This window comes from Palaemon carinicauda, chromosome 23 (assembly GCF_036898095.1).
Source record: "Palaemon carinicauda isolate YSFRI2023 chromosome 23, ASM3689809v2, whole genome shotgun sequence".
Classification (NCBI taxonomy): domain Eukaryota; kingdom Metazoa; phylum Arthropoda; class Malacostraca; order Decapoda; family Palaemonidae; genus Palaemon; species Palaemon carinicauda.
This window is the reverse complement of record NC_090747.1, coordinates 112,195,866-112,220,991: the sequence shown is the minus strand read 5'-3', so window position 1 is coordinate 112,220,991 and position 25,126 is coordinate 112,195,866. Positions and strand designations below refer to the sequence as shown.

The window sequence follows — 25,126 nt, the reverse complement described above, 5'->3', positions numbered from 1 at the left end:
TGATCTTTATATAAATAAAACAGCAAATGATTAAGTTGGTGGGTGGTTTGTTTATGCCAGACCAGATCTAAATCCAACTCTACTCTTCGGATTAGAATGATAGGCCTAGTTGATCTTATTAAAGCCTAAACTTAAAACTTACTTTAGGCAAAGAGAAATAACGTTGGCTTTTAATCTTAGATGATGTATTTGAATAAAAATAACTCGTAAATGGTGGAATAAAGTTGCATAAAGAAAGTTTCAGCAAATTTAAAATGGCATTTGTGTCATTTGACTGGCATGATCTCATTATTCCACTGTTTGTGCTGAGTAAATGAAAGTGGATTATGAAATAAAAATTGGAGGGTCAGCACTATCTATACCAGTGGTTCCCAAACGGGGGGGCGCGCCCCACTAGGGGGGCGTGAGGACGATACAAGGGGGGCGTGAAGTCATCTGCTTGAAATTACTTGTTTAATAGAATAATAAAATCATTAAAAGAACAAATATCTGTCATTACATACATGCATCCATCTCACTAAATTTGACCAGAAATTGTGCCTTAGTCTCATAAGTATTTCCAAATATTATATGCCATGTTTTCAAATTATCTATTCTTAAAATAGCAACTCAATTTTGCCAATTTGCTAATGTTCAAACTTTTTTTCGCTCACTTTGAACCAAATGTTTCGTTGTTAGTTACTAGAATATAGTATTATTTGTTTGCGTGGCTTTCATTATTAAAATGTTACATGAACAGAAATCTCTTTTCCTGTACAATGCTAAGAAATAAATGTAAAAATCATTTCATATAAAAAAAAAAAGAGAGGAGTGGGGCGTAGGGGTCTACTGGAAGCAAAAAGGGGGCGTCAGGTAAGATAGTTTGGGAACCACTGATCTATACTAAGAAGATATATAGTAATGCCATTTATGGCAGTACTAGGGTAGTGATACTAGGGTACTATTAAAAGAAATATCAGTAACTTATGCCTAGAGATCAAAACGCAGTCTGACTCATTTGAATCAGTTACTGTTATGTATGAAATGTTATAATTTATTCAATAATACATTCATAGATGTTTTCTGTATGTAATTGGTAGAACACTTGCGTAATATTCGTTATTCTGAGCTTAAATGTTGCTGAATTTATTGCAACAGGCGTACATTTCATTTTCAGTTCGTTGACAGTTTTTATAAAAACAGAAATAACAACGTAGCTAATCATAAGAGAGCTAAAAACAACTATATAATTCAGAAATATCCCGAATGCAGAATATACTATTAGTCAGCTATCTTTATGCTAGTGGGGATACATTAACATGGTAAAACGGCTTGTGTATCGCCATGATCAAGAAAGCTGTACTAGTCAGGGCTACCCATACTAGGTTGGTTTGCTGTGAGCGATCAGACTAAAGTCTCCCACCATTACCAATAGTCACTGACCAGCGTAGTGATGAAATTGCCAAACCCCAGACGTGAACAAGGAATTGTCTGGGGACTTTGTCCTGCATTTGCTGTTTCTGTACCTCATATGGTAGTCTAAGAGAGTATCGTGATAGCTCGATCATCAGTACCATAATTTTTTCAGTCTCATGGGTTGGGAGTGTTGGGAATGGCTGGCCTCAAGCTAAACTAGGAGTTTTACACCCGTAGACTACAATTGAAATATGACAATACTCTATATTGGCACTAATAACTTTGTATTATGCAGATCTTATCGAAGTGATCCTTCCTTAGCGTATTTCATGAAAGCTTTGGGGGCATCATATACAGCCTGGCTATAAAAGATTGTCGATTATTTTATTGTGGTCATTATGGCAGGTATTTCAGAGAGCAGGTATATATTTTTATCACATACTGTGTCATTTTACCGCACATAAATATTGGAAAACGATAATGTATGCATTTCTTTTAATATTTTTGGAAACTTCTATTCAATCCTGATTTTAACAGGCACCCAGACCTTAATTCTGGTGAATATCCAGAATCTAATCTATTTGATTATTATTATTATTATTATTATTATTATTATTATTATTATTATTATTATTAATTGCTAAGCTACAACCCTAGTTGGAAAAGCAGAATGTTATAAGCCTAGGGGATCCAAGAGGGAAAATAGCCCAGTGAGGAAAGGAAACAAGGGAAAAAGAAATATTCTAAGAATAATATTAAAATAAATATCTCCTACATAAACTAAAAAAAAAAACTTTAACAAAACAAGAGGAAGAGAAATTAGATACAATAGTGTGCCCGAGTGTACCCTTAAGCAAGAGAACTAAATCAAGATAGTGGAAGACCATGGTACAGAGGTTATGACACTACCCAAGACTAGAGAACGATGGTTTGATTTTGGTAGGATAGCCAAGCTCTACAGGCCATCCACTCCAAAATTTGCAAGATAGTTAGATTGCAAATTCATAGGATATCCAAACTTTAACATTTATCCTATACTTATTCATAAACTCCAGTGGTGTGTGATATCCAGTCTTTCCTCTTGCAGGTTATCCAGAGTTCAATTTTGTAGGATTTCAGGATTAAATTGTGTATGATCAAGACTCTAACTTTGTAGGATATATATATATATATATATATATATATATATATATATATATATATATATATATATATATATGTATATAATATATATATATATATATATATATATATATATATATATATAATGTGTGTGGTTTGTGTATTTATCCACGCTAGTATGAAAAGGTATATAATTACTTATCAATCAATGCTAAAATTTCATAGTCTATGTCTTTGTCATGTAAAGGAAGAAAGAATATCGAACAATAATGTTCGTTATCGTACCTCACACGGTGTACGTCTGGCACTCGTAGAGTTGCAGTCACCCGGCAGTTCTAATTTTGGTTTCAGGGTAACGAATTATTCAATTTGAGAAACTCTTCGTGTGTTATTAGACACAAATAAATGACATTTTCTTTCTCGAAATAAGTTGTGAATCACATCCAAGTCTCGTAAATCAAAACATTGAAAAGGAAATATATAGAAATCCACTTGTATCGGTTTGTTTTGAAAAATCTTATTTTAGAAGAGTTGCTCCTCAGGATTTTAGACTATTATAGTGGGTCATTGGTCAAAGGGATTATTCAAGAAGCAAGGGCTTGTTATTATAATACCGAGACTCAGTATCTATAAGATGATATTTAAAACACAGAACGCCTTATAAGGGATTTTTGTTAAGATAATCTCCCCACTTATGCTTGAAGAATTTAGAGTCCCAAAAGTCACCAGATTCAGGATTTAAAGTCCCAAAAGCCACCAAATTCAGGATTTAAAGTCCCAATAGTCACCAAATTCAGGATTTGAAGTCCCAATAGTCACCAATTTCAGGATTTGAAGTCCCAATAGTCACCAATTTCAGGATTTGAAGTCCCAAAAACCACTAAATTCAGGATTTGAAGTCCCCAAAAATCACCAAATCACCAATCCTTTCCCTAGATATGATAACAATTACGATCTAGAATGCAGCATCGATAAGAAATAGAAGTAATTTATGAGGTAACAGATTTTATGAAGAATATCATAACTGTTAAAATGTACGATAGTTTTTACCGGTGGGGCGTTGGCAGAACCACAGGAAGGGGTCGAGTGGAGTTTCATCAGTGCTGTGCCGCTCGTTCTCCTGGACCGGGTGGATCTCGCCGCTCCGGTGTGGTTACTGTGGTGTGTGTGGTGGTGCCCGTCCTCCCTCTCGCTTTTAGTAGTAGTTAATAAGTCATACACTCCTCTGTAGGAGACAATGGAGTACCAAAACGACGAGCAAGTTTACATGGAACAAGAGGAAGAGTGGGAGCGCGAGGGCCTCTTGGACCCCGCTTGGGAGAAACAACAGAAAAAGGTAGGGATTCTCAAAGGAGCGTTTTTATCCATTTTCCTTCAACTATTGTTGTATTCAATAACCAAAAAACGTTGTTTTTATAGTGTTTGTGTACTGTATGTGTGGCTAACAAATACGTCAAAATTGTATGAAAAAAGATGCATGTTTGTATTTTCGAAATAAGGCTTCCAAAAGGAATAGTTTATTTTTAAATTTCCTTCGGCCTACCTGTGTTGTTTTTAATAACTAAAAACGTGTTGTTTTTATAGTGTATATATATGGCTAACAAATCCGTCAGGTTAGTATTTTTAATTAGAAAATATCTTAACCATAACTATAATTATAAACCGTTTCACTTTGTTTCCTCGAACGAAACATTATGACGACGGAACGAACCGAACTGGGAAAGGAAATCTGTGTAGCGGACCCTAAACCATCGGTTGTTTGGAGGCGGTCAGTTCGACCTGGAATTTGGTGAATTTTTAGACGTTGAAGGCTGAATTTGGTGAATTTCTAGACGTTAAGTCCTGAATTTAGTAAATTTTTAGACGTCGAGACCTGAAGTTAGTGAATTTTTTAGACGTTGAATCCTGAAATTAGTGTATTTTTAGACGTTGAAGCCTGTTTGGTGAATTTTAGACGTTGAAGCCTGAATCTGGTGAATTTTTAGAAGTTGAATCTTAAATTAATGAATATTTAGACGTTGAGTCCTGAAGTTAGTGAATGTTTAGACGTTGAGTCCTGAAGTTAGTGAATTTTTAGACGTTGTCCTGAATTTAGTGAATTTTTAGACGTTGAGTCCTGAATTTTGTGAATTCGTTAATTTGAATGTATAGTTTAACGATTAATCATGAATTTGGCAATCATGTTGAATTACATGCGTAATCTGGGGGAGATTTTCAACTCGTAAATCAGTGAATATAATTAGATTTTGGATTTCAAATCGTGAATTTTGTGATTTTTCAGACTTCATATCCTGATTTGGTGATCTTTCAGACTTCAGATCTTGAATTTGGTGATCTTTCAAAATTCAGATCTTGAATTTGGTGATTTTTCAGACTTCAAATCCTAAATTTGGTGATCTTTTGTGCTTCACATCCAGAATTTGGTGATTCTTGGGACTTCAAATCCCGAACCTGGTGATTTTTGAGACTTCAAATCCTAAATTTGGTGATTCTTGGGACTTCAAATCCTGATTTTGGGGATTCTTGGGACTTCAAATCCTGATTTTGTGATTTGTGGTACTTCAAATCTTGCAATTGGTGATTTTGGGGACTTCAAATCCTGATTTTGTGATTTTTGGTACTTCAAATCCTGCAATTGGTGAATTTAGGGGTTGAAATAATGAATTTGGTGATTATTAGGATTTCAAATTATGAATTTAGTGGTTTTTGAGACTACATATCCTGAATTTGGTGGTTCTTGGACTTCAAATACTGAGTTTGGTGATTTTGGAGACTTTAAATCCTGAAATTGGTGACTACTGGGACTTCAAATCCTGAATTTGGTGACTCTTGGGACTTCAAATCCTGAATTTGGTGACTCTTGGGACTTCAATTCCTGAATTTGGTGATTTGGGGGACTTCAAATCCTGAATTTGGTGATTTGGGGGACCTCAAATCCTGAATTTGGTGGACTTCAAATACTGAATTTGGTGATATTTGGGACTTCAAACCTGAATTTGGTGATTTTTGGAACTTCAAATACTGAATTTGGTGATTTTTGGGACTTCAAACCTGAATTTGGTGATTTTTAGGACTTCAAGTCCTCAATTTGGTGACCTTTGGGACTTCAAATCCTGAAATTTGTGATTCTTGGGACTTCAAATCCTGAATTTGGTGATTCTTGGGACTTTTCAAATCCTGAATTTGGCGATTCTTGGGACTTTTCAAATCCCGAATTTGTGATTTTTGGGACTTCAAAATCCTGAATTTGGTGATTCTTGGGACTTCAAATCCTGATTTTGTGATTTTTGGTACCTCAAATCCTGCAATTAGTGAATTTAGGGGTTGAAATCATGAATTTGGTGATCATTAGGACTTCTTATTATGAAATTGGTGGTTTTTGAGACTACATATCCTGAATTTAGTGATTTTTTGGGACTCAAATACTGAATTTGGTGGTTTTTGGGACTTCAATTCCTGAATTTGGTGGCTTTTGGGACTTTAGATCCTGAAATTGGTGACTATTGGGACTTCAAATCCTGTATTTTGGTGATTTTTCGTACTTCAAATCCTGTATTTTGGTGATTATCAGACTTCAAATCCTGTATTTTGGTGATTTCTGGGACTTAAAATCCTGAATTTGGGGATTTTTTGGGACTTCAAATCCTGAATTTGGTAATTTTTCAGACTTCAAATCCTGAATTTAGTGAATCACATTAATTATAATGTTGAGTTAACGATTAATCTTGAATTTGGTGATTTCCTTGAATTAAATGCCGAATCTGGGTGAGATTTTTAACCGTGAATATAGTGAATTTTAGGTCTTCAAATCCTGAATTTGGTGAATATTCAGACACTAAATATTGAATTTTGGTGAATTAGTCTTATGGCTAACTGTGTGATGACAGTCTTGCGTTTATGATTGCAACTGAAACACTGGCCACTTTAGACTGTTTTAACTAGTTTCACTCTGTGTGCTTCAGTTGTTTATGTTATGACTTAGACAAACAATTGTTTATAAAGTATTTACATTAGCGTGTTTTCAGCTGTACGCAAAACTTAAAATATTTAAATAAGTTTGTTTTTAAAGTACGTATATTTATGGGTTTATGTAGTTATATTTATACAGTTATTGTCGTTTCCGGAATCTATAAAACTGTTTGGATTAGGCCTATGTATTGTGTCATTTTGATTACAGCCCTCTGCGTGTACAGTGATATGGCAATTTAACATACAGGAATTCGTTTATTGGTTAATTCTATAGTCTGTTGTTGTACATTTGAGCTAAATATCATGAACGACGAATAACTTTTCGAACTGTAAGAATTTTCTTCACCGATAAATGTTGGCACACGCGATTTAACCAAGTTTTAAGTGTTGCCATCGAGTTGTCATCCAATATTGGCTATACAAGGTAATGAAAATATACACCACAGCGAAGATGTAGGTTGGCTCTGAAATAGAACACAGGTGTGCTCCAATTGAACACCTGTATGTTCGAATTGGTAGAGAATTCCCCTGACCTATTTGATCGTCGTTGGCTACTGCGCTTTTACAAGCATTTTTATTTTTTTTGGCCCCAAGAAATTGCGACGCCGGTTTGCTACTTTGGACTGACTTATGTTACATTTGAATTTTCAAGGCTTGGATGATATATTATAGCTGTTTTGTGATTTTGCAAATTTTTTGTTTCTTTGCGTCTTAGGTGTACTGACTACGGATGTTCTAGATTGTTCTAGTTAACTTCTTTCAGGTAGTAGCGTTTTAGGAAGTGTTCTAGATTATTTCCTCTAGAAACGTATATTTTAGGAAATATCTAGGGAACGTAATCTAGGACACATTGGTTGCTCTAGGTAAGGATGGTCGAAGAAATGTTCTAGGAATCTAGAGGGCTCCTAGATAAATGAAATGCTTTTAGATAATTCTAGATACAACATAGGGAATTATTTAGGTTACTTCCTCTAGATGTTCCAGAAAATGTTCTAGGTGTCGTCTGCTACACACATTCTAAATGAGTTAGTTTACTCTCTCTAGATATTTCTGAAAATATACTAGGCGCAGTCTGCTACACACAGGCCTACATTCTAAACGAGTTAGTAAACTTCCTCTAGATAATCTAGAAAATATTCTAGGCGCAGTCTGCTACACGTATAGGCCTACATTCTAAACGAGTTAGTAAACTTCCTCTAGACAATATTCTAGGTGCCATGTGCTACACATAGCCAATCTATAAATATTCGAGGCGTGTTACATCCTCTAGCTACGAGCATTCTATGAAAAGTTCACCGAGTATCCGGTTTCAAGTAGAGACATATCTTAATATCGACGTTATTCATTTGATTCGGAGTTGACCATTTCCTCCCAAATTGCTTTTTATGGGGCAGAACTCGAGGGAAAGTAAATTGATATTCCTCGTTACAGGTGTGTGGGAGAATTAGTTCTTGTCGCAGTTGGCTTTAGACCGATGAGTCATGGTGATGGTACGTCGGTTTGGTCTAAAAGTAACTTTTAAAAGAGTTTGGAACGTCTTTTTATTCGGATTTTCACCGATGTGGATAATTTGTGTAGAACCTAGGAAATGGGAGGGTTAAACTAACCCCCCCCCCATTCTCTCTCTCTCTCTCTCTCTCTCTCTCTCTCTCTCTCTCTCTCTCTCTCTCTCTCTCTCTCTCTCTCTACTTTTAAAGAGTTTGGAACGTCTTTTTATTCGGATTTTCACCGATGTGGATAATTTTTGTAGTAACTAAGAAATGGGATGGTTTAACTAACTCTCTCTCTCTCTCTCTCTCTCTCTCTCTCTCTCTCTCTCTCTCTCTCTCTCTCTCTCTCTCTCTCTCTCTCATCAATGTTTCCTTATTTGCATTTGACTAGATATACTACTACTACTTGCCAAGCTACAACCCTAATTGCAAAATTACAAGTTATAAACTCAAGGGCTCCAACAGGGAAAATAGCACAGCGAGGAAAGGAAAGAAAGAAACAGCTACAATCCTAGTTGGAAAAACACAATGCTATAAACCCAAGGGCCCCAACAGGGAAAAAAGCACAGCGAGGAAAGGAAATAAGGAAACAAATATAGTGTGTAGGTTTGGAATATAGGTTATTTATTTATATATTAATTTTGGTTTTATTGGTATTATTAGGTAAAATAGCCATGTCTACGATAGCTTTGGATGTAAAATACATAGTATGTAGCCGTGTCCTAATTTCACGCGAGAAACTAGTTTGATCGTGACTCGATTCGGTGTTGTTATTATTAATATTATTATTATTATTATTATTATTATTATTATTATTATTATTATTATTAAACAAGCTTGTAAGACATACCAAATAAAAACTGCTGAAAATAAAATGATAAAATGATAATTCAATAACTCATACCGTTCACAGTTTCATTCACATCATCCTTCGCTGATCTATCGGTGAGAACATAACTGTCTCCTCTCAATTATCAGTAAATTGAATGAGAAATTAAAATCCCTCGCATGACGTCCATGTCACAATTAACTTTTGAATAATGGACTCCGAGATGGTCTTTGGCTGATTAAATTACTTAAATTATTATTGCAGCCTATTCGAGATTTGTGTCCGCAAGCGAGTTTATTGCTTGCAGGCACGCAATTACAGTTGGATATTAATATTCGTGGGTGATTACTGGTGTTCGTATTATCTTTATTGTTTTTAGACTCGGTAGGTCTAATGCCAGCACTAGTTTGTGATCTCATGGCGGACTTTAGGTACAGTAGGCTCATTATTATTATTATTACTTGCTAAGCTACAACCCTAGTTTGAAAAGCAGGATATCTATGCCCAGGGGCTCCAACAGGGAAAAATAGCCCAGTGAGGAAAGGAAACATAGAACATTAAAATATTTCTTATATAAACTATAAAAACTTTAACAAAACAAGAGGAAGAGAAATAAGGTAGAATTTTGTGCTCAAGTGTACCCTCAAGCAAGAGAACTCTTAACTCAAGACAGTGTAAGACCATGATACAGAGGTTATGGCACTATACAAGACTAGAGAACAATGGTGTAATGCTTAAGCGAGGCTGTAGTACTAATTTAAGATGTAATTTACTCGAGATTTTCTTGCTTCTATAATGATAATTATATTTTTTCCTTTTCTCTCGTTGATATTAGTTTTTTCGTCATGTGTAAGCTTGCTTTTAAAGTTAGCTAAAAAAAATAGCCGTTAGATTTTAGATTTTTTCTCCAGATTGACAATGCAAAATGAGGTTTTCTCGTTCTAATTTTCTGTCGTCTCAGAAAGAAATATAAGTAAACCAAAAGTATATTTCTAGGTCTTACTGCTTAAGAGGATTATAAATGCAAGTTGAGAAATTTAAGTCACGGTACTATGCATTTTTTTTTTATAACGATGAAGGATTATTCTAATGTATTATGATTTTGATAACTTATTTATTTCGAGTTAAGGTAGTATGGATAACTATCTAGTTCGTTAGTAAATGAATAGTGGTAACAAGAACAATATATATGTATATATATGTATATTTATATATATTTACAGTATATATATAATATATATATATATAATATATATATATATATATATATATATATATATATATATATATATATATATATATATATATATATATATATATATATATATATAATATATATATATATATATATATATATATATATATATATATATATATATATATATATATATATATATATATATATATATATATATATATATATATATATATATATATATATGTATATATATACAGTATATAATATATATATATATATATATATTATATATATATATATATATATATATATATATATATATATATATATCTAGCTTTGAAGTTCAGTTAGAGAAACAGAATGCCTAAGTCCAAAGCCCCCAATAGGGAAAACAGTTATTATCATGCATATATGAGAAGTCAGTTAACACACACAATTGAAAAATAAACAAACTTGATAAACCAACATACAGATAAATATACATTTACCGCAACATTAGTCAGTAAAAGAAGGCGATGGGATGTCCATAATAGGCGTATGGAGCGAGAAAGCATTTGCTGAGCGCGCAAAATTGGTTTATTATTACTCCTTATTTAGTTGAATGCCGCTAGGCGTTTTAAAGAAGGAATTGTCGAGTTCATAAACAAGGCTGAATTCTAATGAGTTTGTGTTATTCTCTCCGGGAAGGGAGAATGATTACGTTTATATATATATATATATATATATATATATATATATATATATATATATATATATATATATATATATATATATTGTGTGTGTGTGTGTCTTAAGAGACGTATTAGTTTAAAAGGTCAAGATAGAGACGACTGGCGAAATCTAACTGAGGCACATTGCGTTAATAGGCGTAGTATGTATATATATATATATATATATATATATATATATATATATATATATATATATATATATATACGTGTGTTCGATTCCTGCCTGAGAGTTAGTACAGATTGTTTGTAAAACTGTTTGGGATACGAACTAAATTCGACAAGATTTTAAAGTTTAAAAAGTTTTTTAGTTAATCTTTTTTTTGCTAGACTTTTAAAGATATATTTTGCTCCTATTATATGATTTAATCGGACAATTTTGTTTACTATTTTGCATCGACATGCTTAGCTATACGCTATACTATATTCATGATAATTCGTATAGAACTAGGACTGCTGTTTAACAGCCTATTGGGGGATTTCCCGAAAACTAATATCAATGAGATTTCGTTTTTAATAAAAAGTTGTTCGTATTTCTTCACATTTGGCAAAAGTCCTTTAATTTTACAATAATTTCGGAAGGCTCATGACGTGTGCTTTGGCGTCAGTGACCCTGACAAATGTGACGCCAGATAATGTTGATTATATTTTTTTTTATATTTATTTAAATGAGATTTAGAAATAATGCAGTTTTGTACTGTATTGTAAATTCCATAATTTTTTTCGTAACTATTTATAAAATAGACTTTTGTTAGTAAGATTAATTTTTTTGTTGTGGAATAAGGATTTTTTTTTTTTTTTTTTTTTGCTTCTTGAGATGTGGGAAAAACATTGAATGTTATTAAGAATACATTACTCGGATTAAATATCTGTCAACATTTGTGGAAATATTTATGCAACATTCACGCAACTGGCCCAAGTCCTCGGAATCCAATCCGGGTCACCGGAAATTACGTCTTTTACGTAGAATCCCACGGGAATTAGGTGTCATAAGTCGGAGTGTCCGATTTAGAACTAGCCCCGTGAAAGCAGATTATGGTTAGGGGTAAATCGGCTAATCTCGGAAGGATTGTTAGGTGATGGTTAACAAGCTGGTTCGTCCCTTTAAAGTTTCGATATTATTATTTATTATTATTATTATTATTATTATTATTATTTGCTAAACAACAACCATAGTTGGAATTGCAGGATGCTATAAGCCCAAGGGCTCCAACAGGGAAAAATAGCCCAGTGAGGGGTAAATCGGCTTATCTTGAAAGGATTGTGTGGTGATAGTTAACAGACTGGTTTCATATCAGCTGACCCGTCCCTTTCAAGTTTCGATATTATTATTATTATTATTATTATTATTATTATTATTATTATTATTATTATTAACAACTAAGCTACAACCCTAGTTGGAAAAGCAGGATGCTATATGCCGGAGAGCCCCAACAGGGAAAATAGCCCAGTGAGGAAAGGAAACAAGGAATAACTTGAAAAAGAAGTTTAGGAGCAATAATATTAAGATAAATCTTTCATTTATAAACTATAATGATTTGAAAATAACAAGAGGATAAAACTCATATAATAACAAAGAGGAGAAACAAGGTAGAATAATGAGGTTTTGTTTATTATAATGACTGTTATGGATATCTGTTTTAGAGAAGATAATATGTTACTGTTTTTATATTTTAAAACTATAGTTCATCACTTCATGTATAGTTTATTTATTCCCTTTCTTTACTAGGCTATTTTTACCTGTTTGAGCCTTTGGGTTTATAGCATCCTGCTTTTGCAACTAGGGTTTTAGCTTAGCTAGTAGTAGTAGTAGTAGTAATAAAAATAATAATAATATTGGTTCATTTGTGGATTAGGACCAAATGCTCCTCCGTTGTTCTGCCTTGAAACCCGGAATTAAAGTTAGATATGTCAAGTCTTGTGGTCAAGCTGCGATGTACACTTGATCATTTGGAATGCTAGAATTATTAAATACGTTTCTGTTTATATATATATATATATATATATATATATATATATATATATATATATTTATTTATTTATTTATATATATATGTATATATATATATATATATATATATATATATTTATATATATATATATTTATATATATATATGTATATATATATATATATATATATGTATATATATATATATATATATATATATATATATATATATATATATATATATATATATATATATATAAAGACTAACAACTATCGATATTAAATTTAAAGACGGTAATAACGCTAGGATTTGGAAAGCATTAATGGATTTACCCTGAGATAAATTTATATGGTACTATTGAGAAGATTTCCTTACGATTATCTGTTATTTACCTTTGTAATTTAAGGAGTTTTTCTTCCCCGAATGCAGTATTATTATTATTATTATTATTATTATTATTATTATTATTACTAGCCAGGCTACAACCCTAGCTGGAAAAGCAATAAGCTATAAGCCCAAGGGCTCCAATAAGGAAAAATAGCCCAGTGAGGAAAGGAAATAAGGAAATAAATAAATGATGAGAATAAATTAACAATAAATCCTTCTAAAAACAGTAACAACATCAAAACAATGTCATATATAAACTATAAAAAGACTTATGACAGCCTGTTCAACATAAAAAACATTTTTTGCAACTAAAGTTTTGAAGTTCTACTGATTCAACCACCCGATTAGGAAGATCATTCCACAACTTGGTAACAGCTGGAATAAAACTTCTAGAATACTGTGTAGTATTGAGCCTCATGATGTCAAATACTAAGTTCTAGTCTAGTAATTTGCCCAAACCTACTAGATTTTTATACGAGTTTTTCCCTTGCTACTATAGTCCATTTTCCTGATCGCTGATTGGTTAGAATTATCTCGTCCAACCAATCAGCGATCGGGAAACTTTTCCGAGCTAAAAGGGCACCGCTGCGAGTCGGTGCAAATCTGCATCGCTAAAAGAAATTGACTATAGTTTGCTATGCTGTTTTTGTTCATTCATGTGGGTGGTTGGAATATTGTTCATGATATTTATATGTTTGATTCATTGTTTATGAGTCATTCACGCTGTTCGGACATTATACAACCTGGCAGCCATTTACACAAATGAATAATGCTTTAGGTATTTCAACAAGTGATTAATGTGTCAGACATGAGCGTAGGTGAACAATGTGTTGGTCATGAATATCAATGAAAAATGAGTGGGTCGTTAACATTGATGAACAATGTGGGAGTCATTAAGAGTAATGTGAACAATGTGTTGGTTATTAATATTAATGAACAATGTGTGGGTCATTATTATTATTATTATTATTACGTGCTAAGCTACAACCTTCGTTGGAAAAGCAGGATGCTATAAGCCCATGGGCTCCAACAGGGAAAACAGCCCAGTGAGGAAAGAAAACAAGGAAAAATTAAATATTTTAAGAACAGTAACAAAATTGAAATAAATATTTCCTATACAAAGTATAAAAACTTTAACAAAACAAGAGGAAGAGAAATAAGATAGAATAGAGTGCCCTAGTGTATCCTCAAGCAAGAGAACTCTAAACCCAAACAGTGGAAGGCCATGGTACAGAGGCTATGGCACAACCAAGACTAAAGAACAATGGTTTGATAACGTAAATGAACAGAGCTCATTAACTTGAATGACATACATTGTTTATTGGTTTATTAGTATAAATGACTGACATTGTCATTGTATGACACGTTCTCCATTAGTGTAATTGTCCATTATAGTCCAGCTCTATTGAGTTGAGACTTGCAGACCCTCATTGGCGGTGCTACATTGCCACCAGATTATAAATAACTAGAGTTGACCTAAGGAAATATGGCAACGCCGCATATCGCTCGTCTCAACTTTTTTTTTTTTTTTTGCTGATACTTAAGCTGATATATCATGAACATGTTCAATGAATTAGTGAAATCAAGCGGATTTATCATGAAAATTGAGCTGGTATTTCATGATCATGTTCGAAAAATTATTGAAATCGAGATATTTCATGAAAAACTAATAAAAATTTGAAATTGAGCTGATTTATCGTAAACATGTTCAAAGAATTGGTGAAATTGAGCTGATATTTCATAAACATGTTCAACGAATTGGTGAAATTGAGCTGATATTTCATGAACATGTTCAACGAATTGGTGAAATTGAGCTGATATTTCATGAGCATGTTCGAAAAAATTGTGAAATTGAGCTGATATTTCATGAACATGTTCAACGAATTGGTGAAATTGAGCTGATATTTCATGAACATGTTCAACGAATTGGTGAAATTGAGCTGATATTTCATGAGCATGTTCGAAAAAATTGTGAAATTGAGCTGATATTTCATGAACATGTTCAACGAATTGGTGAAATTGAGCTGATATTTCATGAACATGTTCAACGAATTGGTGAAATTGAGCTGATATTTCATGAGCATGTTCGAAAAAATTGTGAAATTGAGCTGATATTTCATGAACATGTTCAACGAATTGGTGAAATTGATCTGATATTTCATGAACATGTTCAACGAATTGGTGAAATTGAGCTGATATTTCATGAGCATGTTCGAAAAAATTGTGAAATTGAGCTGATATTTCATGAACATGTTCAACGAATTGGTGAAATTAAGATGATATTTCATGAACATGTTCGAAAAATAGGTGAAATTGAGCTGATATTTCATGAACATGTTCGAAAAATTGGTGAAATTGAGCTGATATTTCATGAACATGTTCGAAAAATAGGTGAAATTGAGCTGATATTTCATGAACATGTTCGAAAAATAGGTGAAATTGAGCTGATATTTCATGAACATGTTCAACGAATTGGTGAAATTAAGATGATATTTCATGAACATGTTCGAAAAATAGGTGAAATTGAGCTGATATTTCATGAACATGTTCGAAAAATAGGTGAAATTGAGCTGATATTTCATGAACATGTTCGAAAAATAGGTGAAATTGAGCTGATATTTCATGAAAATTATCGAAAAATTGGTGAAATTGAACTGACATTTCATGAAAATGATCGAAAAATTGGTGAAATTAATTTAGCCAAGTTTTGGTATTCTTTTCCTACTTCAGTTTTCCTGACCTTTACCCCAATTTTTATCCTTCCACCTTTTTATCATGTGTCCTTCAATTCTGGAGTAAGGACACTCATAAAGCAAGATTACTTAACCCATGCGTATTTGCGTCGCAAAAGCCATGGTCGTAGCCACCAAGGAAATTGGGAAGTCCACTGAAGGGAGTTCAGGTATGCGAGTAAGGACACTTATAAAGCGAGATTACTTAACCCGTGCGTATTTGCGTCGCAAAAACCATGGTCGTAGCCACCAAGGAAATTGGGAAGTCCACCGAAGTGAGTTCAGGTATGCGTGTGCATGTGTCCACTCCCCCATGTCTAACGGAAGTGGCTTTTTTTGGGGGGAAATGGCCCACAGGAATTGTTGGCCCTTTGATAACTGTCTGGTAATATAGAGTCGTCTGCTGTGAGTTTCTTTGTGGTTAATTATGGCTGTTTCTTAAAGTATGATTTTAATGTTATTGGAATATATCGTATTATATATCGTTGTTCTGATAGATTCTCTCTCTCTCTCTCTCTCTCTCTCTCTCTCTCTCTCTCTCTCTCTCTCTCTCTCTCTCTCTCTCTCTCTCGTACAGGAAATTCACCCAAGATATGACATCTGTAATATGAACATAGTATTGTAAAAGTCTGCATATTTTTTTTCTGAAACTGACACCTGCTAACAGACAATATATATATTAATATATATATATACATATATATATATATATATATATATATATATATATATATATGTATATATATATATATGTATATATATATATATATTATACACATACATGGATATATACATATATATACATATACAGTATATATGTACACACATATATATGTATATACATATATATGATATACTTTATATACATATATATAATATATATATATAAATATATATATATATATATATATATATATATATATATATATATATATATATATATATATATATACATACATATATATATTCATATATATACATACATATGTATATAATCACACGTTCTCTTAATAATCCCCTCACTCACCTAAGCATTACCATTTCACCACAGCGAATGGAAGGAAATCAAGGGAACTCATTGGTAGTGAGAAACTCGTAAACGGCTGAGTAATTTGTATCTGGCAAGTGAACATCGGTTTATTTATAGACCGGCGATAAACTCGCCTCTCTCTCTCTCTCTCTCTCTCTCTCTCTCTCTCTCTCTCTCTCTCTCTCTCTCTCTCTCTCTGGCATGCTTCTGCATCAGCTAAGGTGACTCGTCTGAAGCATTAGAAGTTTTATTCACAGATTATTTTTCGTGTGACGCATATTCGAGGTTTTTCGTTATGTCTGTATTGATTGATTGGTTTATTTACTTGTCATTCTGGTGCAAGTGGTCGTTTTTTCACAGTCCTCCATATTTACTGGGAATTGTAACTCCATATTTGCTAGGAATTTTAACTACGGTTTCACTGGGAATTTAACTATATTTACTGCGAATTTTAATTCCATATTTGCTTAGAATTTTAACTACATATTTACTGCGAATTTAGTTCCTATTTACTGGGATTTTTAAGTACATATTTACTTGGAATTTTGACTACATGTTTACTGGGAATTTAACTCCATATTTACTGGGAATTGTAACTCCATATTTGCTAGGAATTTTAACTACGGTTTCACTGGGAATTTAACTATATTTACTGCGAATTTTAATTCCATATTTGCTTAGAATTTTAACTACATATTTACTGCGAATTTAGTTCCTATTTACTGGGATTTTTAAGTACATATTTACTTGGAATTTTGACTACATGTTTACTGGGAATTTAACTCCATATTTACTGGGAACTTTAACTACATATTTACTGGAAATTTTAACCAAATATTTATTGTAAATTTTAACTAGATATTCGCTGGGAATTTAGCTCTTATTTACTGGGTATTTTAACTACATATTTACTGGAAATTTAACTCTATATTTACTGGGAATTAAGTTCCTATTTACTGGGAATTTTAACTACATATTTACTGAGGATTTAACTCCATATTTACTGCGAATTTTAATTCCATATTAACTTAGAATTTTAACCAAATATTTATTAGAAATTTTAACTAGATATTTACTGGGAATTTAGCTCCTATTTACTGGGAATTTTAACTAGATATTTACTGGGAATTTAGCTCCTATTTACTGGGAATTTTAACTACATATTTACTGGGAATTTAACTACATATTTACTGGGAATTTAACTCCATATTTACTGGGAATTTAACTACATATTTGCTGGAATTTTAACTAATTATTCACTGGGAATTTTAACTCCATATTTACTGTGAATTTTAATTACATATTCACTGGTAATTTAACTCCATATTTACTGGGAATTTTAACCCCATATATACTGGGATTTTTTAAACTCATTGGGATTATATGTTTGCAATAGCCATGCCTTCTTTAATATTTAGAATATAGTTCTTACTAATCGATACATTTTTTCGATAATTACTTATAAATGCAATATTGCACATTATGTGCATTATTGTTTAGAAGTTATATATATTATTGATTTGTAAACAAAAAAAATGTATCGTTATATGAATAAATTTGTGGCTAAACCACACTACATTACTCCTATTAATACTTTCCCAACTATGCCATATCATGATTAGCTAGCTAACTGCCCCCCATTTACGTGTGTGTGTGTGTGTGTTCGCGCATGCACGTACGTGTGTATTGACCTGTAAGTGCGCCTAAGACATGGAATGATCTTCCATTTATGATTGGACTTATAGATCAACTGAAAATGGGATTTATTAACTTCTGCCTAAAGCTCGCTCTCTCTCTCTCTCTCTCTCTCTCTCTCTCTCTCTCTCTCTCTCTCTCTCTCTCAACCGGCAGAGGGAGGAAGGGAAGTAGAGAGTGCCGTGTTTGACCGCCGGCGTGGGTGGGCACTGAGCTCCGAAAAGGTGTGGCTTGGGGAACCACTAAATCTCCTGTGGTACTTGGCACACTGGTGGCTAATTTTAAACTCGGAGTCTCTCTCTCTCTCTCTCTCTCTCTCTCTCTCTCCTTGTGCCAGTTATTCCACTTTAAATTTCCCGTGTTCATTGGCCGCGTATTTCTCTCTCTCTCTCTCTCTCTCTCTCTCTCTCTCTCTCTCTCTCTCTCTCTCTCTCTCTCTCTCGCCAGTTATTCCACTTTAAATTTCCCGTGTTCATTGGTCGTCTCTCTCTCTCTCTCTCTCTCTCTCTCTCTCTCTCTCTCTCTCTCTCTCTCTCTCTCTCTTGTGCCATTTCTTCCACTTTAAAATTCCTGTGTTCATTGCTCTCTCTCTCTCTCTCTCTCTCTCAATAGTCTTTAACCCTGGCTCCTCTCATTGTATTAGCGACACACCGCAGTCTATTAACAATCAGGCATATAATTGCCTGCTTAAGTCAACTGAGACATAGGGGAAGTTAAAAAACTCATGCTTGCAATGCAAGTATTTTCATTCTGCTTGCATGCAATATTGCCTTCATTTTTCTCCTTTTAATTGTACTTTACTTTTTGGCTATGACGAACTATAAGTTAAAGGTTCGCTCACGGCTTTATATATTTTACTGGGAAACCACATCCTTGCCGTCCCTGTGGACTAGGAAAATACGATTTTGGGTCTCCGTAGGTCTACCTACTTAGTTGTCAGTTAGTTACCTGGTTACCCCAGGTACTAACTTGGGCGCTGATCATGTGTTGTTATATAGGGTTTCTTGGGTATTCTTCAACATCGTAAAGACATGCCCCTTGTGTCTTCAGTTCTGTAGCAATCTTTATCATTTTAATAGAAATATGGACAGATAATTGTGCCCAATGAATATAGCAATATTATTATTATTATTATTATTATTATTATTATTATTACTAGGCAAGCTACAACCCTAGTTGGCAAAGCAAGATGCTATAAGCCCAAAGGCTCCAACAGGGAAAAATAGCCCAGTGAGGAAAGGAAATAAGGAAATAAATAAATGATGAGAATAAATTAACAATATATCATTCTAAAAACAGTAACAGCGTCAAAACAGATATGTCCTATATAAACTATTAACAACGTCAAAAACAGATATGTCATATATAAACAACAAAAAGACTCATGTCAGCCTGGTCAACATAAAAACATTTGCTCCTACTTTAAACTTTTGAAGTTTTACTGATTCAACTACCCGATTAGGAAGATCATTCCGCAACTTGGAATTGATTTAACACAATTCTATAAATTAGAATATATTTTTTCTTGTATTTTGTGAAGTACGAGTAAATATATCTTAGGCTTTCTTATGAATGTATTTCATGTTTTATTTACTTTAGATAGGTTGTTAAAGTATCTTTACCTTGCTTTCGAATACTTTATTGAAAATCTAAGCTTTCTTTGACTATCATAACGACCAATAATGCATTGAAAGGTATATTGATATTGTTTTTCTATGTTTACATTTAGATATTTATGGGCAGCTCGTGACGTGGGATCCTTGCTTTGAAATTCATATACATCTGAGTGGGGATACCTTAACGTAGTGATAGTTTGTTTATCGCCATGATCAGCAACCCTTGCTAGTCATGGTTACCCACACTAGGTTGGTTTGCTGTGAGTGGTCAGACCAAAATCTCCCACCATCACCAATACGAACTGGCCAGCTTGGTGATGAAACTTGGCCAAACCCAAGATATGAATAAGGATATGTAAGAGGACTTTGTCCTGCAGTGGATTAGGGAAGGCTGCATTTTTTGTGTGTATACCCTGCATGCGCGCGCGTGCACACACACACACACACATATATATATATATATATATCTGTTTACGTTTTAGATAATAATGATAATAATAAAACATCTAATAATGAAAATAAAACTACTACTAATAATACAAACACTAATAATATGAGATGAACATGACACACGCATCTCTTATCAGCATCCCAAAATAGTAAATGCAAGCCTTAAACATTCTGGTATACGAGCAAATATAAGCTGCTTTAGTCCTTCTCGGTGCTCCATCCTGTAGTCCACTTGAATGCATCAAGTTCCTCACCGTTTCACAAACGACGTAGTTTAAGCTTGTTAAAGGGTGTCGTTAACGTCTTCATACTTTTGAGCGAGTTGTTTTGCGAGGTGTAATGCCATGGGCGGTTCGTTTTACCTTGATTCAGTTTTCATTCATTTTAAATATATTTTATTCCTTTTAAGGTTTTTTTTTTATCTTTTTAGTTTTGCTCTTCCAATTTGTAGTTATTAGATTTTTTTTATAGTTTTTTGCTGCTCCAATTTTTAGTTATTAATTTTTTTTAATAGTTTTTTGCTCCTCCAATTTGTAGTTATTATTTTTTATATAGTTTTTTTGCTCCTCCAATTTTTAGTTATCATTCATTGTTTTTTTGTTGGTTTTTTTATTCTGTATCCTGTGGGCGAAATTTTATTATTTTTTATTTTTAGTTTTTCATTCAGTTTTATATAGATATTTTTTTAGCTATTTATTTTGTTTCCTTGTGGGGGAAATATTACTTATTTTATTTTAGTTTTTCATTCAGTCTTATATATTTTTTCTTAGTTTTTCTTCCAGTGTTTATATATGTTAGTTTAGCATCCAGTTTTTTTTTTTTTTTTTTTCTTTTAGTCTTTAGTTTTTTTTCACTATATTTCATGAGGAGAATATCATAGTGTTCTCAATTTTAGTTTAGTTTATTTATGTTTCTTTGGTAAATAAAAGTCTTGTCAAGTAGTAAATTGGTAGCCTCCCTTTTTACTACAGATACTGAAGTTGTTCTCTCTCTCTCTCTCTTTACCTCATCCACTCTCTCTCTCTCTCTTTACCTCATCCACTCTCTCTCTCATCCTCTCTCTCTCTCTCTCTCTCTCTCTCTCTCAGCAGTGGACATGAAGCTGTCAACCTCATCCACTCTCTCTCTCTCTCTCTCTCTCTCTCTCTCTCAGCAGTGGACATGAAGCTGTCAACCTCCTCCACGTCTGCATCCCATGAAATATTATTACTAAAATGACGTGAGAACAGTGAACTCGGGCAAAAGCAGAACTTTCAAATAACACAGAAAATATAAAAGATTTTAAATGAAATATAAGGATTTATTGCTTTAATGCTTCATTGCTCATCTCACGATATATCATATTTTTTTAATTTTATTTTTGGTTTATGGGAAAGTTAGAATTAAACTTGGTTCTTTCGAACTTTTTCTTAAATTGTAACTCTGCCAGTTTGAAGGCAACAATCTTGAATGGGGTTTGTTCGCATGCGCACTGATAGAATAAAAAGTGCATTTTATTACCGGTAAGCTTCTATTGTTTGTCATAATACACTCATACATACGTGCATACATGTTTGTATACACACACATATATATATGTATATATATGTATTATATATAAATATATATATATATATATATATATATATATATATATATGCTGTATATATATATATATATATATATATATATATATATATATATATATATATATATATGCTGTATATATATATGTGTGTGTGTATACACAACTAAATATATACATAAAAACTATCTTCGAAGATAACCCTTATTTCTGTCACATTTAGATAGTGAAATATACTCTAATATATCCTAATATATCCCAGTGGGACACACGTGTATGTGTGTGTATATACACACACACATATTATATATAACACATACATATATATATATATATATATATATATATATATATATATATATATATATGTGTGTGTGTGTGTGTGTGTGTGTGTGTGTGTGTGAATGTCGTATACGATTTATCAACCAGCTGTCATGTATTCCCCGTGTCCACTCTAATTATCTTCGAGAAAAGAAAGAAGAATAATGTACATTCTACCAACCCACCTAGGTAATTTGCCAACCAATTAAATGTGTGAAGTAGCACGCTGAGAAGCAGTTTTCCCTAAATGATTGACACCTCCCTCGTTAACTTGGCTTTGATTGATAACCTAAATCATTCTCTGTGACTTCTTATTTGTGCCTGAAGATTTTCTAATGTAGGTTATGCGAATGATCATTTAAGTGGTCTGCAATTAAGTGTCTCTATTCGTTGCATTTGTGGCCTAGATTTGGGACTGACCTCTCGTCTGAGTGTGTTTCAGGTTGGAATGAAGGAGAGACTGAAAAATGCTGTTAAGTTTTTGTTTGTAATATACACGATTTCTGTTTTGAGTGCAAAAAAAAAACTTGTTATTAAGTAGGTACTTAGTGTAGTTTTTAATACCAGTCTTCATTTATTAACGTGTTTTTTACCATTTGTAAGCTTAGTTTTTTATACCAATCTTCTTCTATTAACGTGTTTTTTTCCCATTTTCAATGGGATAAGCAAGGTAGCCTTCTTTTTGAAGGTGTTTGCTTTGGCTTTTGGGTAGGCCGTAGTCCCGATCGGCTGCCCTGCCTGACATCGCTTAGACCCCGGTAGCGTATGTTCATGTGTTGTACCAGTCACCAGCGTCCTTCCATACTTGTTGGAAATGGTGTGTGAATGTGTTTTTATAAAAGCTCAGTCATTTCATCTAATTGTGGGCGGTCCAGGAAAAAGACAAGACAACAATCACTCATATTTATACAACTGGTGGACCGTCAAGGGACCCGTGTGCTGTAAAATTTCCTCAACGTTAGTCGCTTCACACCTACACACAAGGCTAATCAGCAGCACGTTGAACCCTCATCTATTCTAGAATTCTAAGAATTCTATACCATTTACCTCTATTTTGCATGTACTCTTGCTATCCATATATTATGAGTATTCCTGCCTTGTACGTTTTTCTTACAAACTTGAAGGTTATAGTGGGCCTATTGGAAGCGTCCCTGTCTGGCGCTCTCTTGATGGGGTACGAGGCAAGCTTAAACTGGATAGTTTAGTGTCTGCAACCTCACCATCCTTGTGAGCTAAGGATGTGGGGTTTGGGGGGTGCCTACAGGTCTATCTGTTGAGTCATCAACAGTCATTGCCTGGGCCCTACCTAGTAATAGGTTGGGTGGAGAGGGGGGCTTGGGGCGCTGATCATCTGTATATATGGTCAGTGTCTAGGGCATTGTTCTGCTAGCTATAGTAATGTCACTGTGCCTTGCCTCTGCCATTCATGGGCGGTCTTTAAACTAGTGTAAATAGACTAGCCGAGGTCAGCCCAACTTACCTTGAAATCGAAACACCCCGCCTCTCTCTCTCCTCTCTCTCTCTCTCTCTCTCTCTCTCTGTCTGTAAACAATGAACCAGTCCCTTCTACAGCATCAAATATATCTTGGATCCGCCACGTTTCTTCCCTGGTGGCTACAAATGGCTTCGAGTTATCGTGACATATATATTTTTTTCTTTTTCCACCAATCTCCGTCTTGGGATAATTGCTGCCCTTTGTTTTGGCCCGTGCCTTCAGGCCATCCGAGAAATGGTCATGTGGTCTGGAAGAATGAGAGGAAGATGGAATTCTGGAAACTGTTGTGGTGATTTGTTTGATGTTCATTATAGCGAAGATAGATTTTTTTTCCTTCATCTCAATCGTTTATAGACTATTACTGCTAGTATTTCTTCTTCTTCTTCTTCTTCCTCCTCCTCTTCTCTTCTTCTTCTTCTTCTTCTTCCTTCTTCTTCCTCTTCTTCTCTTCTTCTTCTTCTTCTTCTTCTTCTTCTTCTTCTTACAAAAGAACATTCCTGAGTTGTTCAGATTATTTTTCTTCAAGTCAATTGTTTGTAAACTACTACTGCTAGTATTTCTTCTTCTTCTTCTTCTTCTTCTTCTTCTTCTTCTTCTTCTTTACAACAGAATATTCTTGAATTGTTCAGATTAATGGCTTTATTTAGTGTGTCTTATTTTCTTTGGATTAAATAATCACATATTTTCTTCGGATACATTAGACGTGTTTATACTATTTGTCAGTTGCCTTAAAAAACTATAAATCTCTCTCTCTCTCTCTCTCTCTCTCTCTCTCTCCCCTTGTTTGATTTAATGACTTAATTTTTTGGTTAGTTGAGCTTGTCATTGATTTGATGCTAATGCTCATATAAGTTTGATAGATTACTACTTGTAGAATTGATTAATTAGTTAATATTGACATAAGTATATAGTTGTGATGATTTTTTTCATTAATATTTGTTTTCTCAAATGTGAGTTTTGTATTGTTTAAACTTTTGAGGCTTTTCACACACATCTCCCCTATATATAAAAGAGCAAGTCTCTCTCCTCTCTCTCTCTCTCTCTCTCTCTCTCTATGTATATAGTATATATATATATATAATGTCCATGCTCAGCTCTCCCCGTCCCTCGGGTAGGGTGAGAGGGAGTAGTTAAACCCTGGCGAGGCGGGGTTTG

At 33.5% G+C, this 25,126-nt stretch overlaps 1 protein-coding gene across 2 annotated transcripts in view; it reads left to right on the top strand.

Moving 5' to 3' along the window:
- The first annotated feature begins 3,600 nt into the window (after positions 1–3,600).
- Actn (alpha actinin) overlaps positions 3,601–25,126 on the top strand; it is a 58,396-nt gene continuing 36,870 nt past the window's right edge. For both annotated transcript variants that reach the window (XM_068347395.1, XM_068347394.1), the window contains exon 1: positions 3,601–3,853. In XM_068347395.1, coding sequence (XP_068203496.1) covers positions 3,755–3,853 — 99 coding nt within the window. In that variant the 5' untranslated portion in view covers positions 3,601–3,754. The remainder of the gene's footprint in view (positions 3,854–25,126) is intronic.